This window comes from Herpailurus yagouaroundi, unplaced genomic scaffold (genome assembly GCF_014898765.1).
Source record: "Herpailurus yagouaroundi ecotype Mexico unplaced genomic scaffold, PumYag 28, whole genome shotgun sequence".
Taxonomy (NCBI): domain Eukaryota; kingdom Metazoa; phylum Chordata; class Mammalia; order Carnivora; family Felidae; genus Herpailurus; species Herpailurus yagouaroundi.
Window position 1 is genome coordinate 133,192,413 of NW_024412376.1, and position 18,209 is coordinate 133,210,621.

Consider the following 18,209-nt stretch of genomic DNA (forward strand, 5'->3'; position numbering starts at 1 on the left):
CCCCCGTGGCAGAGCTAGAATTATAATCAAAGTCTCTTGATTCTAGATCTAGTGTAATACCCTCTTCCACCCCAAAAATACAGTCGATTCTTACTATTCATTGTAGTTATGTTCTATAAAGTCACCGTCAAGACTGAATTAGCGAATACCAAAGCGTTACCCCTAGGAAAAGTACAGAGCTATGTCCCTGAGAACCTTTAGTCACATTTTTACCAAGTGATCAATGCATAACCTTATTTTATGTATATTTTTGTCTAAAGAGACTTTATTTAATATATAGCGTTGTCAGATTAACATTGAACTCACAGCCAACAGCCCTATAACTCATGCGTGAATGAAGCTTATCTAATACGTATTTTCTCCCTAAGGCTCATCATAGCATTCCTGAACTTAGGAACTCTAGACCGCACTTCAGCTCTGTGTTTGGGGTACCTTTTAAACAGCAGAATCACCAAGAAAAAGCACAAAATATGAAAAACATGGCACGTGAAGAGAAGAACACTTGTTACCCTGTGAGCTGAAACAAACAGCTGAAGTGTTAAACCTTGTTCGGCCTTAGCTGGGAATGTGTGCATTGTGCAACCCAGGTTTTCAGTGATCTGCAAAAGTCCGCAGATGACTGCTAGAGCACCAGGAAACATGGATTTGACAGTTACAAATACATTTTAGCAAATTGGCAAATTTGAAAACATGTGCTCTGCAAATAATGAGGGTGGATTGTACTTACTCAAAAGAGTACAAACCAGAAAACTCACCCTGAATTATGCACCACTGATCCTATTAGTCCACAGTTGTCATTTTCTAAGAATATTTTAGAAAGATAAATCAGTAATGTCCGTTTTTTGGATAATTTTACAACAGTAAAAAGCCCCTGGAGTGAGTGTGTCGTGGATGTCCTGGGGCCCTCTCAGCAGCCTCCCACTTACACATGCCCAGAAGTGCCTGTGCAGGAATGTTCAGGGCGGCTTCTAGTCCTCAGAAGCCTATTGTCCACGTTTAGTGTGGGGGGGGTTCTAAGGAGGATGAAGACCCGTGAATATATCCTGAGTAAAAACTTAGAGCAAATGATAGGAACAGAGAGGTATAAAGGATTTCGTTCTTTTACTTAGAAATTGGTAAAAGTCCTCATAACTCTTGCTATGGCCATGAGATTGAGAGAGACAGAATATGATAAAAGACAATGGGTTTGGAGTCAAACCTGGGTTTGGATTTCTGCTTCTGCTATTTGCTAGCTGTGATTTTTGGCAAATCAACCATTCTGAACCTCAGTTTCTTTCTGTACCATGAAATTAATAATACTATTAGGGGGTACCTGGGTGGCTCAGTCGGTTGAGCGTCCGACTTTGGCTCGGGTCATGATCTCGCGGATTGTGAGGTCGAGCCCCGTGTCGGGCTCTGTGCTGACAGCTGGGAGCCTGGAGCCTGCTTCAGATTCTGTGTCTCTCCTCTCTCTACCTCTCCCCTGCTCACGCTCTGTGTCTCTCTCTCAAAAATAAATAAACATTAAAAAAAAAAATACTATTAGAATGTTGGAAGTATTAAGTTCATTAAGTAGCAGTTGGATGTCTATTAGTTCTTCCAGTAAGTGCTCAATAAATAGCGAGTTTAAAAACAGAGAGCGGAGGGGAGCCTGGGTGGCACAGTTGCTTAGGCGGCAGAGACTTGGTTTCGGCTCAGGTTGTGATCTCACAGTTCGTGAGATCGAGCCCTGCATCAGGCTCTGTGCTGACAGTTGAAGCCTGCTTGGGATTCTGTCTCCCTTTTTCTCTGCCCCTCCCCTGCTCGCTCACACTCTTTATCTCTCTCTCTCAAAATAAGTAAACATTTTTAAAAAAAGAAAGAAACAGAGGGAAAGTGTTCTGTGCCTAGTAATACAGAAATTTTAAGTGTTTTTCTTAGATTGTAAGTGGTATTTTTGTTAATTTTTTTAAATGTTTATTTATTTTTGAGACAGTGTGTGAGTGGGGAAAGGGCAGAGAGAGGAAGACAGAATCTGAAGCAGGCTTCAAGCTCTGAGCTGACAGCACAGTGCCCAACACAGGGCTCAGACTCACAAACCATGAGATCATGACCTGAGCTAAAGTCAGACGCTTAACCAGCTGAGCCACCCAGGGCGCCCCCAGTTGTAAGTGGTATCCTTTAAAGAGGTCAGTATGCAGTTACCCAGGTTAGAAACCTCCAATCCATCCATTACGCATGTCTCTCCCCTATGTCCTGTCAGTCTCCTCTCTGGATTCCGCCTTTTGGATACACATCAGTATGGGTTCCTCCTCTCCCCACTGTTTTCATCCGGGCCTATCTCAACATGGACTACTTCAGTAGCCACTCACCTACTCCCAGACTCCAGCCTCTCCCTGCTAAAAAGCCTCTAAAGGCTTCACCTGGTCTGTAGAGTAAATTCCAGCACTCTGTATGACACATGGGGTCTCTTTCTACCTGAATCTTTTCCTGTCCATTTTTAGAGACTAGACTCTTAGCTCCCACCATACACCAAGTATTCCAACCCCACTGGACAGTTGTGATTCCTGTGCAACCTTATACTTGCTTCTGGTTTTCCCTTACTCCTGCTGTTCCTTCCATTTCAAGAACATATTCTTCTTTTCCCCACTTGAGAAATTCCAACTCATCCTTCAGTACCCAGTTCAGGTGACGCTCACCTCTGTAACAAATTCTACCCCTCCCTGTTCCCAGGCAGAATTAACCACTTGCCATAATATATCATGTATATGTCTGTGAAAGTCAGTATCGGGAAGTTTTTACTGTGTGTATTTGTTTTTTCTCTTTCTATCTCTCCCTGGTGTCCCAATATGAAGAGAGGCTGGCCATCTGAGCTCCCTGAAGGCAGAGATGAAGTCAACATTATCTGTGTATCCTAAATCCTAGCCCAGTGTCAGGCATGTTGTGGCATCTACCCTCATCAGTTAAATTAGAGATGGGGGGCGCCTGGGTGGCTCAACCAGTTGGGCATCTGACTTTGGCTCAGGTCATGATCTCATGGTTTGAGGGTTCAAGACCTGCGTCGGACTCTGTGCTGACAGCTCAGAGCCTGGAGCCTGTTTTCGATTCTGTGTCTCCCTCTCCACCCTTTCCTCACTCACACTCTGTGTCTCTCTCTCAAAAATAAATAAACATTAAAGAAATTTAAACAATAAGTAAATAAATAAATTAGACAGAAATGGGACATTGTCATAATCAAAAGCATAACCATGCATCTGTAAGGCTATTTTCTAAAGCTCATCGTTTATTTCTTCATATTTACAATTCAGGTGCTTCTACCTTACAGACACAATGTGAATAGGACGCTTAAAGATGATATAATCGCACAGATGGCATGGTCATCAGAGGACAGTAAATAATTTCAATCTCCCTATAAAATCACAGGTGTTGTATTTTGTAAGTCTTTAAAAACAATTATACAGCAAAGTAGATTAAATGCTTGAGAAACAAGAAGAGAAACTCTACTCTGATCAAAATTTTAACATAATGATCTGCAATGAAAATTGGGTACTCAAGCCCAAGCACCCTTAATATGGGGGGAAAAAACAGAATTGGAACAGTTTTCCTTGGAAGAGCCTTAAAACAAAGTCAGCAGTCAGTGAAGTAACCTTTAAGGAACTCACTAGGCTCCTACTCGTAAAATAATAATAGCTTACATTAGGCAGTATCTACTGGGTGCTTTCTGCTTTACGTGTATTATTTTAAACTTTACAGTAACTGTATACAGTAGGCAATTGTCCAGGTTTTACAGATGAGATAACAGAGCCTAAGAGAGGTTGAGTAACTTGCCCAGAATCACACAGTTCCTAGTGCCAGAGGCAGTACGTTAAGGGGAAAAAAAGTACCCATGGATTACTTTGGGACCAATTCTTCTCACGCCTTCTTGTCAGCTATTATATACTAGTACTGAGAATGTGTTGAAGACCCTGTCTGTGTGGATTTAACTAACTTAACACTGGCCATGACAAAATCAAGCCATCCAAGCTAGAGGGTGTGTTTGTTTTTGAGAGTAGCACATTCATCTGGATGTCTTAGATACCCAACAGAGTATTTGTAACCTGTTTCCCTCAGTCTTTATCTGTTGACATGAAAGATGTTCCTAATTTGCTTTTTTCCTCTCAGGTTTTTTGCTCTTTCTAGGATTCTCTGGTATGCATTTTAAAATGCTGTTATGTGGTGAGCGCCTGGGTGGTTCAGTTGGTTAAGCATCAAGCTTCAGCTCAGATGTGATCTCACTGTGTGTGGGTTCGAGCCCTGCGTCAGGTTCTGTGCTGACAGCTCAGAGCCTGGAGCCTGCTTCAGAATCAGTCTCCCTCTCTCTCTGCTCCTCCCTTGCGTGCACGTGCTCTCTCTCTCTCTCTCAAAAATAAACATTAAAAAAAATTAAAATGCTATTACATGGCTGGGGGTGGAAATTCTCAATATCAGGATACAACTAGGGACATTTGGGGTACCTTTATATTCTCCCTTCCCTTTAATAGAAGCTTTTACAGTTTTTGGTTCCTCATTTATTGTCTCATTAAACCTGCTAGGTGTGTGTGTCTTTCTTTTGCAGAATATATAAGTAAATACATGAAACCTGCCCAATGGGTCTGAGGTGGTAGTTTCTCCATCGACGGGAATGACTTGCTTAATTCAGAGTGTGCGTGAGGAGGCAGTTGGATGTGAGGTGTCTGGGGCATAATCAGCTCCTTGAGGATCCTGCTGCTCCTTTCTTGGTGGAAGCCCTGACTCCATCTCTCATCTCTTGGAGGCCAGGACTGCAGGAATCTCAAAGGAAGCAAAGGCCTCTTATTCCCCATCTCTGAGGGCCACATGTGCTCACTGGGAAATTCCACAGTGTGTCTACAAAACTGTAGATTGACACAACAGCAGGGCAGGAGGACAGGGGGTTTTCCACGATTGCCTTCTCAGTGCCCAGTGCTTCTCTGGGAAGGCAGCATGGTGTAGCTGTGGGTCAGGATAATGTTTCCTTCCGCTTTCATCCCTCTTGAATAGACACAACTATCTCTATTTTCCAGACTTTCTTTTTTTTTTTTTCCACCAAAAATATTTCATTTGATTCTACAGCTTCCCTATTATAAATCTAGGCAACCCTCCAAAGAGCCCTAGCAGAGAGCGATGTTTCAAATCTGTAACAGCAGGGACATGCCCTGTGCTGGATAGGGGCCTGGAGGCCTCTGCCTTGTGAGGGTCAGGGCCAGGAGCGCACTAGGGAGGGGCTGGAGGAGGGTGTTACTCAGGGCCCAGCATCATGCCTGGTGGCTATTTCTTTCTTTTTTTTTTTTTTTTTTTTTTTTACATTTATTTATTTTGAGAGAGACAGCATGAGGGGGGGAGGGGCAGAGAGAGGGAGAGAGAGAGAGAATCCCAAGCAGCCTCCATGCTGTCAGCATGGACCCTGACATGGGGTTCAAACCCACCAAATTGCAAGATCATGACCTGAGCTGACACCAAGAATCGGACACTTAACAACTGAGTTCTCTTTCATAACTGGCTAAATAGCTTTGTCTTGTCTTCCTGGCCTTCGGTCTTGTGCCCAGATATCAACCTACAGGACCCACTTGCCCCCTACAGCCAGTAAATGAGCATGAAATTCTGTTTTCTTCCAACATTTGAATCAGCTGGCCTTGCTCATAGCTTAGCACTGCTAGGAGATGGGAGAGTCGGCCTCCAAGCCTTTCCAGGGCTGTGTACAAACACTGCAGATAATATATAGCAAAGGAAGGGGGGCGGGGATAATAATTATGTAGATATTCTTCAAACCACTTTTAAATTATAATACATGCCCACTGTAGAAATGTTTTTAAACTGGTTTTTACGAGGATGATAGTGTTAACTACCCTAATCTTGCTACTAAAATATAATCGTTTTTAATTATTATTAACACTTTGATTTATTTCTTTTCAATCTCTTTATGTACATAATTATTCATAACATGGTTGAGGTCATGCTGAATATTCAGTTTTGTAAGCATTTTAGTGTTTCATTTAAACATTTTTTTCTTAGACATCTTAATGACTAAAAAATAATGGGTAAAGGATCAAAAGAAGTCTCATTCAAATCCTAATCAGTCCATGAGTATTTGCAAATTTTACTAAGACTTCCCAAATAGGGGCACCTGGGTGGCTCAGTTGGTCAGGTAACAGACTTTGGCTCAGGTCATGATTTTGCAGTTCGTGAGTTCGAGCCTCGCGTTGGACTCTGTGCTGACAGCTCAGAGCCTGGAGCCTGCTTGGGATTCTGTGTCTCCCCCCCCCCCCCCCTGCCCTGCTCACACTCTGTGTCTCTCTGCCTCTCAATAATAAATAAACATTAAAAAAAATTATTAAAAAAAAAAAAGACTTCCCAAATAAATCCAGAGTAACACCTTGCATGCGTCACTTGGCAAAGCAGTGACGTCTACAGCGGTGTTTGCTTCTGAGCACAAACCGGGAAGGACCCAGTGCTGCCATTGGGAGCCTCCCACTCCACGCTGGTTGCAGGAGACTTGGACACAAGTTCAGTGGGGCCACACAGTTAGTGGAAACCCGGAACTCAGCATTAGCTTCTCAGGTCTCCTGCTTTTCCCCCCACAGTCAATGCCATTAACAAAAGAGTCATTCTTGCTGTGGCATCAGTAAAGTGGGTTAGACTTTTAACAGGCCAGTGAATTAGAGGTACTTGATAGGTTTTACTAAACTTTGGTTTAATAAAAGGCCTATTTCAAACTGATGCACGTATGCCTTCTTTTTGTTGAGTTTGTGGTTATTCGGCAAATGCTTCTCCAATTTGAAGACCATATTCGAAGGACTGCTTAGGCATGGCCTGTGACAGGTCTATAATGCACAGGTCCATAAGGATGATTATTTAAGAATATATGGTACTTTTTTTTGGCAAGATTCTTAAACTACTTCTACTTCCTATCATTCAGATTCTTCAAAAGGATGTTGATGTAGTTTTTTGATTTGTTATATTACTATGTGATGTCACCTAAAAAACCCAAAGCTATTAGCTGTGTAGATAAAGATGATAACTTATGTTTGCGATCTTTTAAAAAAAAAAAAAAAAGGTGAGAAAAACCAAGAAGCAGTAGTGATACTTTAAACTGGGGATTTCGGTTAAATATTCATTATTTTCTTTACTGTGACAAAAAAAAAACCTAAAGAAAACACACATCTGAGACAGATAGTGGCAATAATTCCTATAAACTGGGTTATTAACTAAGCTACCAAGACCTTTAAAGGCAATTAGTACTACTTCTGAAATGGCTCTTAATCTTAAGATGTAGGAATTATTTCTGCAGTGGTACAAAAAATGTACCATGTTGGGTTACTATCTGTTTAGTTTATGGTAATTATTCAATGAATCTATGCGCTTCAACCTCAAAAGATTAGCGCAACAGTTAATGAAATACACAATAACCAACTCTGTATTGGACCAGATGAGTAAAAACCCTGGCCAGCTGTATCCACGTTGGGAAGCAGGTCCACACTGCATGGCATTCCTGCTTGCTTGCAGAGCTAGGAATGAATCTGTCAGTAAAATTGGGCATTATATTATTAATTAAAAACTGGCAAAACATGAGTTTGCAGTACCTTGATTTTAAAAAACATCACTGAGTGCTGATGTTACAACTTGAGTCAAAGAAGTCAAGATACATATCTTCTGTGAGTGGTTCATTGATCATATTATTGACCCAAATCCATCTTTAAGTATGACTTGAAAGTTTTCAGTGAATTGTGCTGAGCCTAAAAATTCTCCCCAAATCATAGCATCTGTTCTGTATTTACAAACTGAAATAACTACAGATGTCAAATGAAAGAAGATTCTATTTCCTTTAGAAAATAAGTCTTTTTTTATTTAGATGTTTACATCAAAAATCTCTTCAAACTTTAAAGCTTTTGATTTCCTTGTCCCGGGGTAGCTAATGTGTAATCGTTGCCATCTCTCCCACCCAGTGCCCTGCCAGACCGTTCTGGATTATTTGAAGACTGTGCTGCAGCATCACAACCAGCTCCTGATCCCCCAGCCAGCCGACCAGCCCGCCGAGGTAGGTTCCTAGGGAAGAAGGTAGACATCATTCTGTCTGAAGTTTCCTTCAGACCAAGCTTCTCAATAGCTTCCATGGATGCGCCAGAACAGATGGCCGGCAAGACACATTTTTGACTCTCTGAGGTCTGTGGTGCTTATTACCTATGAGTCCATGTACTTTGGAGGAAGATCATGCGTGTACTTGACTCACCAAGATTCAACGCTGTACTCTTGAGAGGGGGCGGTAAAGAAATGCCAGTTTAAATGGCATAGGCAAGTCTTTTGGCATTCTTGCGGCACAGGGGCTGAAATGGGAAACACCAGCCTGCCCTTCTCTGGCAGAGCCAGTATTCCAAAAAACCTCTTGCTCTAAGGCACCTCCCACACTTCTTGATTTTTAGATGGGTGTTCACCAGACCCTAGGCTCTGAAACATGAGCATTTCTTCCTCTGGACCTTGGTAGGAGCAACCACAGCCCCTTCCAAAGTGTAGGAGAAAGGGTCTGTTCTGCTGGTAATGGCATGTCAGTTTAAACATGGTACATTTTTACAAGATTTTCAAGGCTCGGTTTTGAAATATGTTGTTTTAATCCTACAGACTTTAGAACCTAAATCCAGTGGAAGTAACAACAGCACTGTATGGTGCTGAGGTTAGAAATGTCCTAGATTGATAGCAGTATGTCAGCTCTTTTTACGTAGTTTGCTTCTTTTGGCAAGGTGAATTGTTCACTGGTGACAGCAGGCTGTGGACCTTCTCATCTCATCTTCACACATCCTTCCATACTGTCTGTGTCTAGTTGAAATCATCTTGAAATTCCTTTCTCAAGGGGCACCTGGGTGGCTCAGTCAGTTAAGCGTCTGACTTCGGCTCAGGTTATGATCTCATGGTTCGTGAGTTTGAGCCCCACATCGGGCTCTGTGCTGACAGCTCAGAGCCTGGATTCTGCTTCAAATTCTCTGTCTCCCCCTCCCCCATTCTCTCTCTCTCTCTCTCTCTCTCTCTCTCTCAAAAATAAATATTAAAAAATTCTATCCTTGTGCTATCCACTTCATAGATCCAGCCTCACACCTGCCATTCCCACCCTGACCCCATGCCTCGCTGCCGAAGATAGACAAGAAAACACCACTCCCCACTTTTCTGCACATAAAATAGACCAGAGAATGAAAAGACACGGAAACTCACCTGTGGCATGAGACATGTTTGGCAGTCACTCCCTTTCCCTGAAGTTTGGAGGAGCTACTTCAGAGTGTCTGCCCCTTTCCTCCAGTGCCCCGTCCCTGGGGCCACCACCCTCCCTCTCTTGAATTCTGCAAAAAAGTAAGCGATACCAAGTTGAAGTCAATCCGGTGAATTCTGCTGCACTGATTCCTACCTTCTGGCACACCTGGTGCCCCCAGGAAGCCATGCCCCTGCCCCTTGTTGGGGCTACCCATCCACGCCTGTTCTTTCATCCATGCTGCCCTCCCCCTTCTGGGGCTTTGTGCCATCAGTTATTCCTGGTCTTGTGCACCGATTTACCGGGTCACTCCTCTGAGTATCAAACACCATGAAACTCGGCCTTCCCTTGATGCTCCCACACTCCCTCCATTATCATCTTTTCTTTCTCTTTCCATCACGCACTGCAGTCTCTGTCCACCCTTCCACTGTGCACCACCATGCATCGGGCTCCTTGAAGGTTGGGCCCTGTCTCCAGTGCCTGTCATTGAAGGCACTTGGAGAATGGTCACCTCATTTCTTTAGAGATTAAAACACTTGAAAGACTGGTCTGTATTTGTTACTCCATTCTTGGTTTCCAACTTGCTCTTGTGGCCCTGGGGACATTCCCAGCGCCAGTGCAGGGGCCCTTTTTCCAGCTCCCATTATCCCCAGGACCTCACCTTTCTGCTCCATGCTTTCTCTTGGACTCAGTGTCAGGACTGTCTTCTCCTTCCTTGTCCTTTTCCATCCACCATTTCCCCAGAGTGTCACCTTTCATCTCCGTCTCTCACCATCCACTGCCCTTCTCCAGTCAGTTATGTTCTCTCTCTGAACACCAGCTACATGCAGGTTAACAAGTCCCAAATCTAGATCTGGGCCACCAGTCCCCAACTCCCAGCCACTGTGTCCAACTGCTGACCAACAATGGAATGCTCTTGCACCCTCAAACTCATGGCATGGCCTCTGAATGCCCATCCCTACCCCTGTTTTCTCTGCAGTAAAGGCAGCAACAACCCCAGGCAGAAATTTCTGAGGCATTACTGATTCCTTCCTCATTCCTGACATCTGCTTGTTCCACAGCTACATTGAGTAGTGTCTCTTTTCTCTACCTCTCACCCCACACTTTTTACCCGGACTATGCAACATATTCTTCTCCTTTCTCCACACTAGGAAGTTAGTTTTCTAATCCAGTATTTATTCCAGAATAAATGTCACATGCTTGAAATCCTTTGTTTACTCCCTAGAATAGGGTCCACATTTCCCAACTTGACATTTCTGTTATACAGAAAAACACTTCTAAAAAGCCCACTTCCTCCAAGAAGTTCTCCCCGATTGCCATACCCTCTCTGTGCTCACAGAGCACATTGTTCCTAAGAGTAATTCAGAAGTTACTTAAATGTTAAGTAATATGTCTTCCATTTGTTTGAGTCTGTGAATGCATTAAATGAATGCTTTTTATTTTGGTTTTTTCAAAGTGATTTATAGATGAGAGTTTAATAACCTGTTGGTGGCTAATTGAAGAGACTATGCAATCAGAATTTATGAAAACATAAAAAAGGGACATATCTACATTTCCTCTGGATAGGAATATTCAAACTTTTTTATTACCCATCATCGCCATTATTATGCTGTTTTTACTGTCATTTCAGGCATGTGGGCATTTTCTCAATATTATTGATCACATTTTATTTCTATTAACTATGGTAAAACAGTATGGTAAATATCAGGGTTCCTGGGTGGCTCAGTTTGGTTAAGCATCTGACTTCGGCTCAGGTCATGATCTCACGGTCCATGGGTCCGAGCCCCGCCTCGGGCTCTGTGCTAACAGCCCAGAGCCTGGAGCCTGCTTCAGATTCTGTGTCTCCCTCTTTCTCTGCCCCTCCCTTGCTCACATTCTCTCTCTCAAAAATAAATAAACATTAAAAAAAATAAAACAGTATGGTAAATCTCATCCTTAAAACAGGGAGCATCTGAGTTGTTTGGGGCTGTAAATTACTTTCTTCCTGCTTTTCCTTTTTTTTTTTTTTTTTTTTTTAAGAAAATTACCTCCAAATGGTATTTCTACACTTATGGAGAGCTTCATTTTTTGGAGAGCTGTTGAGCTCTTCTGTACGAGTGGATTCTTTTTAAGGATTTGAGAAAGTTCATTCCTTGGTTTCTGAGCTTCCTCATCTCCAGCACCTCTCATCTTGAAACAGACTCAACCCTGGTCTTAGGGGTGGGCTCTGAATTCAAGGACCAGGTTCCTAGTTCCACCTTTTGTCTTGTGAGACCTTGGAAAAGGATTTAACATCCTTGGCAAAACAGTTACAGGAACCCTGTCTTGCCCAATGAGCTCAGACACCCAAGGGAAAGCTGTTTTTATTTATTTATTTATTTATTTATTTATTTATTTATTTATTTATTTATTTATTTTAAAAAAATTTTTTAACGTTTATTTATTTGTGAGACAGAGAGAGACAGAGCATGAATGGGGGAGGGTCAGAGAGAGAGGGAGACACAGAATCCAAAGCAGGCTCCAGGCTCTGAGCCGTCAGCACAGAGTCCAACGTGGGGCTCGAACCCATGAACTGCGAGATCATGACCTGAGCCGAAGTCAGACGCCCAACCAACTGAGCCACCCAGGCGCCCCGGGAAAGCTGTTTTTAAAACTTGCACAGTATTAGAGGCTCCTGAGTGGCTCAGTTGGCTAAGCGTCCGACTTTGGTTCAGGTCATGATCTCGCGGTTCATGGGTTGGAGCCCCACGTCAGGCTCTGTGCTGACAGCTCGGAGCCTGGAGCCTGCTTCAGATTCTGTGTCTCCCTCTCTCTCTGCCCCTTCCCTGCTCTCACTCTGTTACTCTCTCTTTCTGTCAAAAGTAAACAAACATTAAAAATATTTTTTAATAATAAAAAAACTTGCACAACATTAAATAAGTAAAAGGTTTAACAACCCACTGCTCAGTCTCCTTTTCTGAGGCTGACAGGTGTACTTACAAGGACCATCACTGAAAGGATGATCTTAAATTAAGGATTGGCAGAAGCCCTCTGTCCCTAGTACCAGCTTTTAATGGCCCCTTGTCTTTGTTGCTCTCCTTAAAGATCTTTCACTCTGCCCATTTCTATTCATCAGAAGCTCTTCACATGTCCCAGTGCCGCAGCAGTAAAAAGAGAGAGAAAGAAAACAAGAAAGAACTCTTCATTGTAGCCACCATTCTTGAGTGTGTGCTTCATAGCAGCCACACTAGCATCTACTGCATCAGTCATTGTACAGATATTCACTGCACCTACTGTGTGTCGGACACTGTTCTCAGCCCTGAGAATAAGGCATTGAGTAAAGCACAGACTAAAAACCCCAGCCCTCATGGGCTTATCTTCAGGTGGGGAGATGGGTGGTTTCCCCACCACAAAGCTGCAAGCGGGGATCATTATCCTTAGTTTGACAGACAGAGCTGAAGCTTCCATGTCGGTCACCTGTCTGAGGCCTGCCCCAGAGCCCGGCTCTGCAAGGGTACTGGCAGCACCACGTGTGAGCAGCGAAGAGGCCAAGGCCACAGAGTGCACGGGGCTAGCCTCAGTCTGTGCATCGCTGATTGTGTAAATGGTGGCAGTTATCAGTAATGTTCTTCCACAGAAATACTTTTTGACACAATCCGTGGTCTGAGGCAACCAGCCCTGGATTCCACCTTCCTCGGGCCCCACCCTGTTGTCCTGAGAGCTCCACTAATCACAACCCTGGTAAACCCTTTTCTCCCTGTGCATGGGAAGCAGGAGAATTCTCTTCCTTGCAATCTATCTCCTTCTCCATGCCGTGACCCTCTCTCTGTTCCTTGTCTTTGTGAAGGACACTGCCATTTCACCTGGGAATCACCTTGACTCTTCAGTCCCCCACACCCTGGCTCACTGGAATGGTTGCCTGCCCTCCTGGATTCTGTATCTTTCCTCCTTGCTTCTCTGTGCTACCTCAGACTCCTATCATCCCTCCGTCTCTCACCCCGGGCTGTGAGAGAGCAGCCTGGGCTGAGGGGACCCTTTCTGAACCTCTGGGCTCTTGCCCATCTGTGATCATTTACAGCACCAGAGCCAAGTCTTGGTTCATGCTCCCCTATACTCAAGTCTTAAACCCACGATAATTTAGTTCTTCACATTTTATAAACAGGGAAACTTTGGTGCAACCAGTTGAAGTCACTTGCTCAAGAAACACAAATAACACCTGGAACCAAGATTCAGTTCAGACTGCAGCTGGTCTAAATTCAGAGTACAAACCGTGTGCCTCAGCTGCCTCCCTTATAACAAGGAACCTGAGCCACACTCCTTCTAGTTCAAGGAAGTGTGACCAGTGTGGTGATGACTTTCCCCGGGTGTGATTCCATGCAGCTTTAGGGGACAGTCTTGTCTGCACCTTTCCTCCTGGGTCCTGTGCCATTTGCCCTTCTCAGTGCTCAACTAACAGCAGTTTTTGAAATAAAACCCTATCAGACCCAAACAGTGCCAGATTTATAACCTGTAGTAAATTTGCAGAGTTGTAAAACTGAATGAGTTTTTCTTTATTTTGTACACCTTAATTACTAGGGAAGGAGTACATTAAAGCTAAGATCATGGGTTAATTAATTTGTCCTGGACTGTAGAATTTTATGGACAACCAGAACTAAAGTAATGGTTGTGTAGGTGGAATTGACTAAACATGGCTTATAAATGTTACAGAAATTCCTGTAATTAGTCCCACTGCAGCTATTGAGCCTGGGAATTTTATAGCAGACATAAATTAAGAAGATGAAAAGGAAGAAAAATTTTGAGTTGACATAGTGGCATTTGCAGAAGCTATAATTTGAGGAAACCTGGTTTGCGTTACTGATTTTTTTTTCTTTAGTTTTCACAATTCTCCCTTTTTTAAATTCACTTTTTAATGTCATTTCCACTGTTATGCAGTGGCTATCAGGTGTTAGGCGAATTAAGCACAAATAATAAATACCTTATGAAAATAGACCACCAGCATCATTTCTAAAAATACTTAACCGCCAACCAAAGGATGAAGAGACCTGTTTGATCACACTCTTCAAAGTCATTTTTGCATATTTTAATAGATTGAAAAGGAAAGTTACGGGTTATATTTAAATACTGTTCCCTGTCATTGGATCTTGACACATTTTAACCTACCTGTTAAAATGCAAGTTATAAATAGCTCCTCTTTCAAAGGTGTTCATTATACCTCATTGGCTCTTGTTATAGAAAATGCAAATGTAATTTGAAAAGTGCCCGTTCTCAGTGTGAGCAATTACCTGTGCTCTTCAGTACCTGGTTCATTGTCAGCAGAGCCACTTGGTTAAAAAGCATGTTTGCCTTTGAAATGGAGATCGCCTTGGCTGGCTGGCTGGCTGGCTAAGTTAAGGTAATGAGAAAATACTTCGCTTTTCCAGGGAAGCAAGCAGCTGTTGAACAACTATCCTGTCTACATAACGAGCAAACAGTGGGACGAGGCGGTAAATTCTTCAAAGAAAGATGGGAGACGGCTCCTTCGATACCTCATCAGATTTGTTTTCACAACCGATGAGCTTAAGTACTCATGCGGCCTTGGGAAAAGGAAAAGGTCAGTGCAGTCAGGAGAGACAGGTCCTGAAAGACGCCCTCTGGATCCAGTTAAAGTAACATGCCTCCGAGGTACTGCATCCTTCCGCTCAGTGTCACCATCTGTGATCTCATTTCACTGCATTGGCTGTGGCTCCCCCGTGCAAGTGTTCAGCCTTTACTGTATTTTGGTTTTTTCCGCTGAGACCTTTCTAGGCTTCATGTGGCCCATCTACTTGGTATCGAGAAGTTCTTTAAAACACCTTCGTTTGCTTTAGCCTTGGCGTTCTCACTTAGTGGCACATAAGCATTGCATAGCACCTCATGTTTCACGCTTTAAATCTAGAGTTTCTTTGCTGCCACAGAAGGCCACCTCCAGCAAAACTGGAGCATTGGGAAATGCACGGAGGAAGGGAGGACGTGGAATTTGCCAAAAATTAGTAAAATGATATATCCCATTTCCATTTGCAGCTTGTGCCTCCCACCACCCGCCAGCTACCTCCTCAAGAGTACTTGCACCTAACTCCTTATTAAATTTATTTGGAATTAATTTCCCTTAAAATTGGGGTGCCTAAAGTATTCCTGGCCCCATCAAACTTTATTTTGTCAGCATTTTTGAAGTTTCTATATTAAAAATAGTACTTAGATGCTACCATTTCCTCAGTATTAACAACTGATTACTTTGCAGCTGATCTACACTGTGGTAGGCCAGGCAGAGGGTGAGAAGGAGGAATCAAGAGCTACACAGTTGATTCAGCAGGTGCAAATAAACACAGATTTAGACAAGTAGAAACATTATAGCACCACCAGGAACACTGATCACACATGACAGATTCACATCAAAAGGCTCAAACATTAACCTTTATAATTCACTAGTAATTTTATTGGTTGGAAAAGCTTATTAATAATTTACTTAAGACAGGGATCAAAATATTTCCTGGCGAAGAAATGACAGTGAAGAAACATCATTACTGATGAGGACTTGTTTTCAGAAAGGACACTCCAGCATTCCCTCCCAGGATGCCCACAGTATTCGGCAACATCAGGGTGCCTAAGACATGTGTAGATTTTGTTAGCAGCTGCAATTCCTCAGTGCCTCCCCCCCAGCCCCCAGGCTTCTGATTTAGCACATCTGGAGTAGGAGTGAGAGAGGCATGCATTGCAGGTGATTCTGGTTCAGGTGGCCCATCCTTGAGAAAACCACCAGGAATGAAAACCCCAGTGTCCCCTAGGCATGGGTGAGCCAGAGCACCGCCTGTTGGCCAGTCTGAAAATTCCACCTACTCAGTGGGTGATGGAAATTTCCAGGGTCTTAGCAGACTAAGCCAGAGTTTCCTTTATTTCTCAACATCATTAGAGCTGACAGCGTTACTCACCAAGAGTGACAGAGGCATTTGTGAGATTGGGGCGCTCCTGGGAACACTGTACTCCAAGAAGTTGCCCTGGGGCTTATAAGGGGAGTCAGGACAAGAGGCCTCACAATTGTATCCCTTTCCAGAAATTCTTACTAAATGGTTTACATTTTAACCAGCAAGTCAGTGAAACTGGGGGATTAACATGCATCCCAAAGCACAGTGCTGCTGCCCTGAGCATGTTTCCTGACCCACCGTGACACTGACAAAGTCCAGGTTGGCTGACCAGAATCTACATTCTCCAGCTCGTGCCTCACCTTGGGACACAGCCACAGGCTTCCACCCAGCCCATGGGTGGAGAATACACAGGCAGAACGTGGTGACTGTTTGTGTCAGGGGCAGCCAATTAGAGTGTTTATATGTTTGTCCCAAAGGCTGAAATCCTAAGGCCTTCCTGTGACCCAGATGGCATCCCTTTCATAAAGGTTTAGACCTGGTGATTCCCAAGGTGGACATCCCTGTTGTGAGCAAGATTAGAACAGCCAAGGAAACCTCAGACCATTGGACACTTTGAAAACAGGGTGCTTTCTGAAATGGAACCAAACTCCAGGTTGACCCTTCCTGAAGGTGGTCTGACCTTAGAGGGAAGAGGGCCTGTGAAGATGCTTCCTATCTGTGTAACAGAGTGAACTCTGCGTTTAGTTTTTAATAGTCTTTACCACAATATTAGAGAAAGTCCTGTGTCAGCAACAGACACTAAGGAGAAGGTGGAGGTTGAGAGGTGTCATAGAGCGGGCACATTCTCAGAGTTGCAAGGTCACAGTGTCCTCATTCCTTAGCTTTTAAATCCTACTGATAGGAGTGAAGAGTCTGGACAGAGATGACGGGAAACTACAACAGTTATTGAATACTTACTAAATACAGTAGGGGTGTGAGGGGGACAGAAGAGGATCGGGGAGTTAGCCTTCAGTGTTTCCCAGGCCTGCACCCAAGGATAAGCCATCTGATTCTGGCAGTTTTGGAGGATGAGTTGCTGAATAAACATTGTTATTTCCCTTGAGGAAGGTAACCAAGTCTGGGACTCCGGTGAGATGAGCGAGGTTCTCACCCCAGGAACAAAATTGAAGGGAATGCCAGTGAACTCGGTGATGCCCCTGCTTCTCAGCTGAGCTAGACTCTATATACTAAGATGGGCACAGTTCAGTTCTTGAGATTTTTGAGGTCCAAATACTTGAAAAGCATCAGCATCTCCCAAAGGCAGATAGGGCCAGAATTGCACGCAGTAATTTTAGACAAATCCAGTCCTACAACCAGACCTATTGTCTTGTAGAGGGAGCGGTGTTGGAGAGGAAACTGTGTAAATAATAGTCACATTGGACTTAGAATCAGCTATGCAAAAAATAACACAGTTTGACTTAGAACTTTTTCCAAAATGCTCACTTCAGTTTATAAGGGCTCATATTAAAATAGCCAGGTAGGAGTTATGCCTGTGGCCTGACCCCCTGAGAAAACAGGAAGAATAGGTCATTTGGAAGCCGAGTTTATTTTATGGGAGCCTTGGCTACTTTCTATATATGTACCCTTCTAGGCATGCTGATTGCCTTCTGGTGAAATTAAGTATTTAGAAGAAATCTGATGTAAGAAATAATTTGTCAGTACATGTATGGACATTCTAATGAGAGAAATAAGCATAACCTATGATACATGTTGAGAATGTGAAAATCTGTTCTGAGCTACAATTTGGGCAGTTTCTCAGTCATTGAGATTTTGTTAATCCTGTTGCACTTAATCTGCAGATTAGTGGCAGCTTAAAGAATACCGTGCCAACAATATTTGCTGTGTTTCCGGAAATAGTGAACATTCTAAAAATGTGAACAGATGCCACCATAGGTTTGAAATGTACTTCATAACTCTTACCAAGCGTGGTGTATCTCGTACATCTTACAGATCACATTTACCTTTCATTTCGATAGGAGATGTTCCTTAGGAGGATTTGTACTTTTGCACATGAGTAGAAAACTTACATGTAGTGAGTTGAGTCTAAGGAGTGACATCATCATAGCATTACATCGGATTTCCCATAAAGATTTCTTGTAGAGCTTCTG

General features: G+C 43.3%; 1 protein-coding gene across 4 annotated transcripts in view; it reads left to right on the forward strand.

Annotated features, from left to right (window-relative positions):
- Positions 1-18,209, forward strand: part of BEND4 (BEN domain containing 4) — a 38,891-nt gene that overhangs the window by 13,996 nt on the left and 6,686 nt on the right. For 2 of the 4 annotated variants that reach the window (XM_040484831.1, XM_040484842.1), the window contains 2 exons: positions 7,938-8,029; positions 14,605-14,845. In XM_040484831.1, the coding sequence (XP_040340765.1) occupies positions 7,938-8,029; positions 14,605-14,845 (333 nt within the window). The remainder of the gene's footprint in view (positions 1-7,937; positions 8,030-14,604; positions 14,846-18,209) is intronic. The other 2 variants (XM_040484850.1, XM_040484857.1) reach the window with 2 other exon arrangements.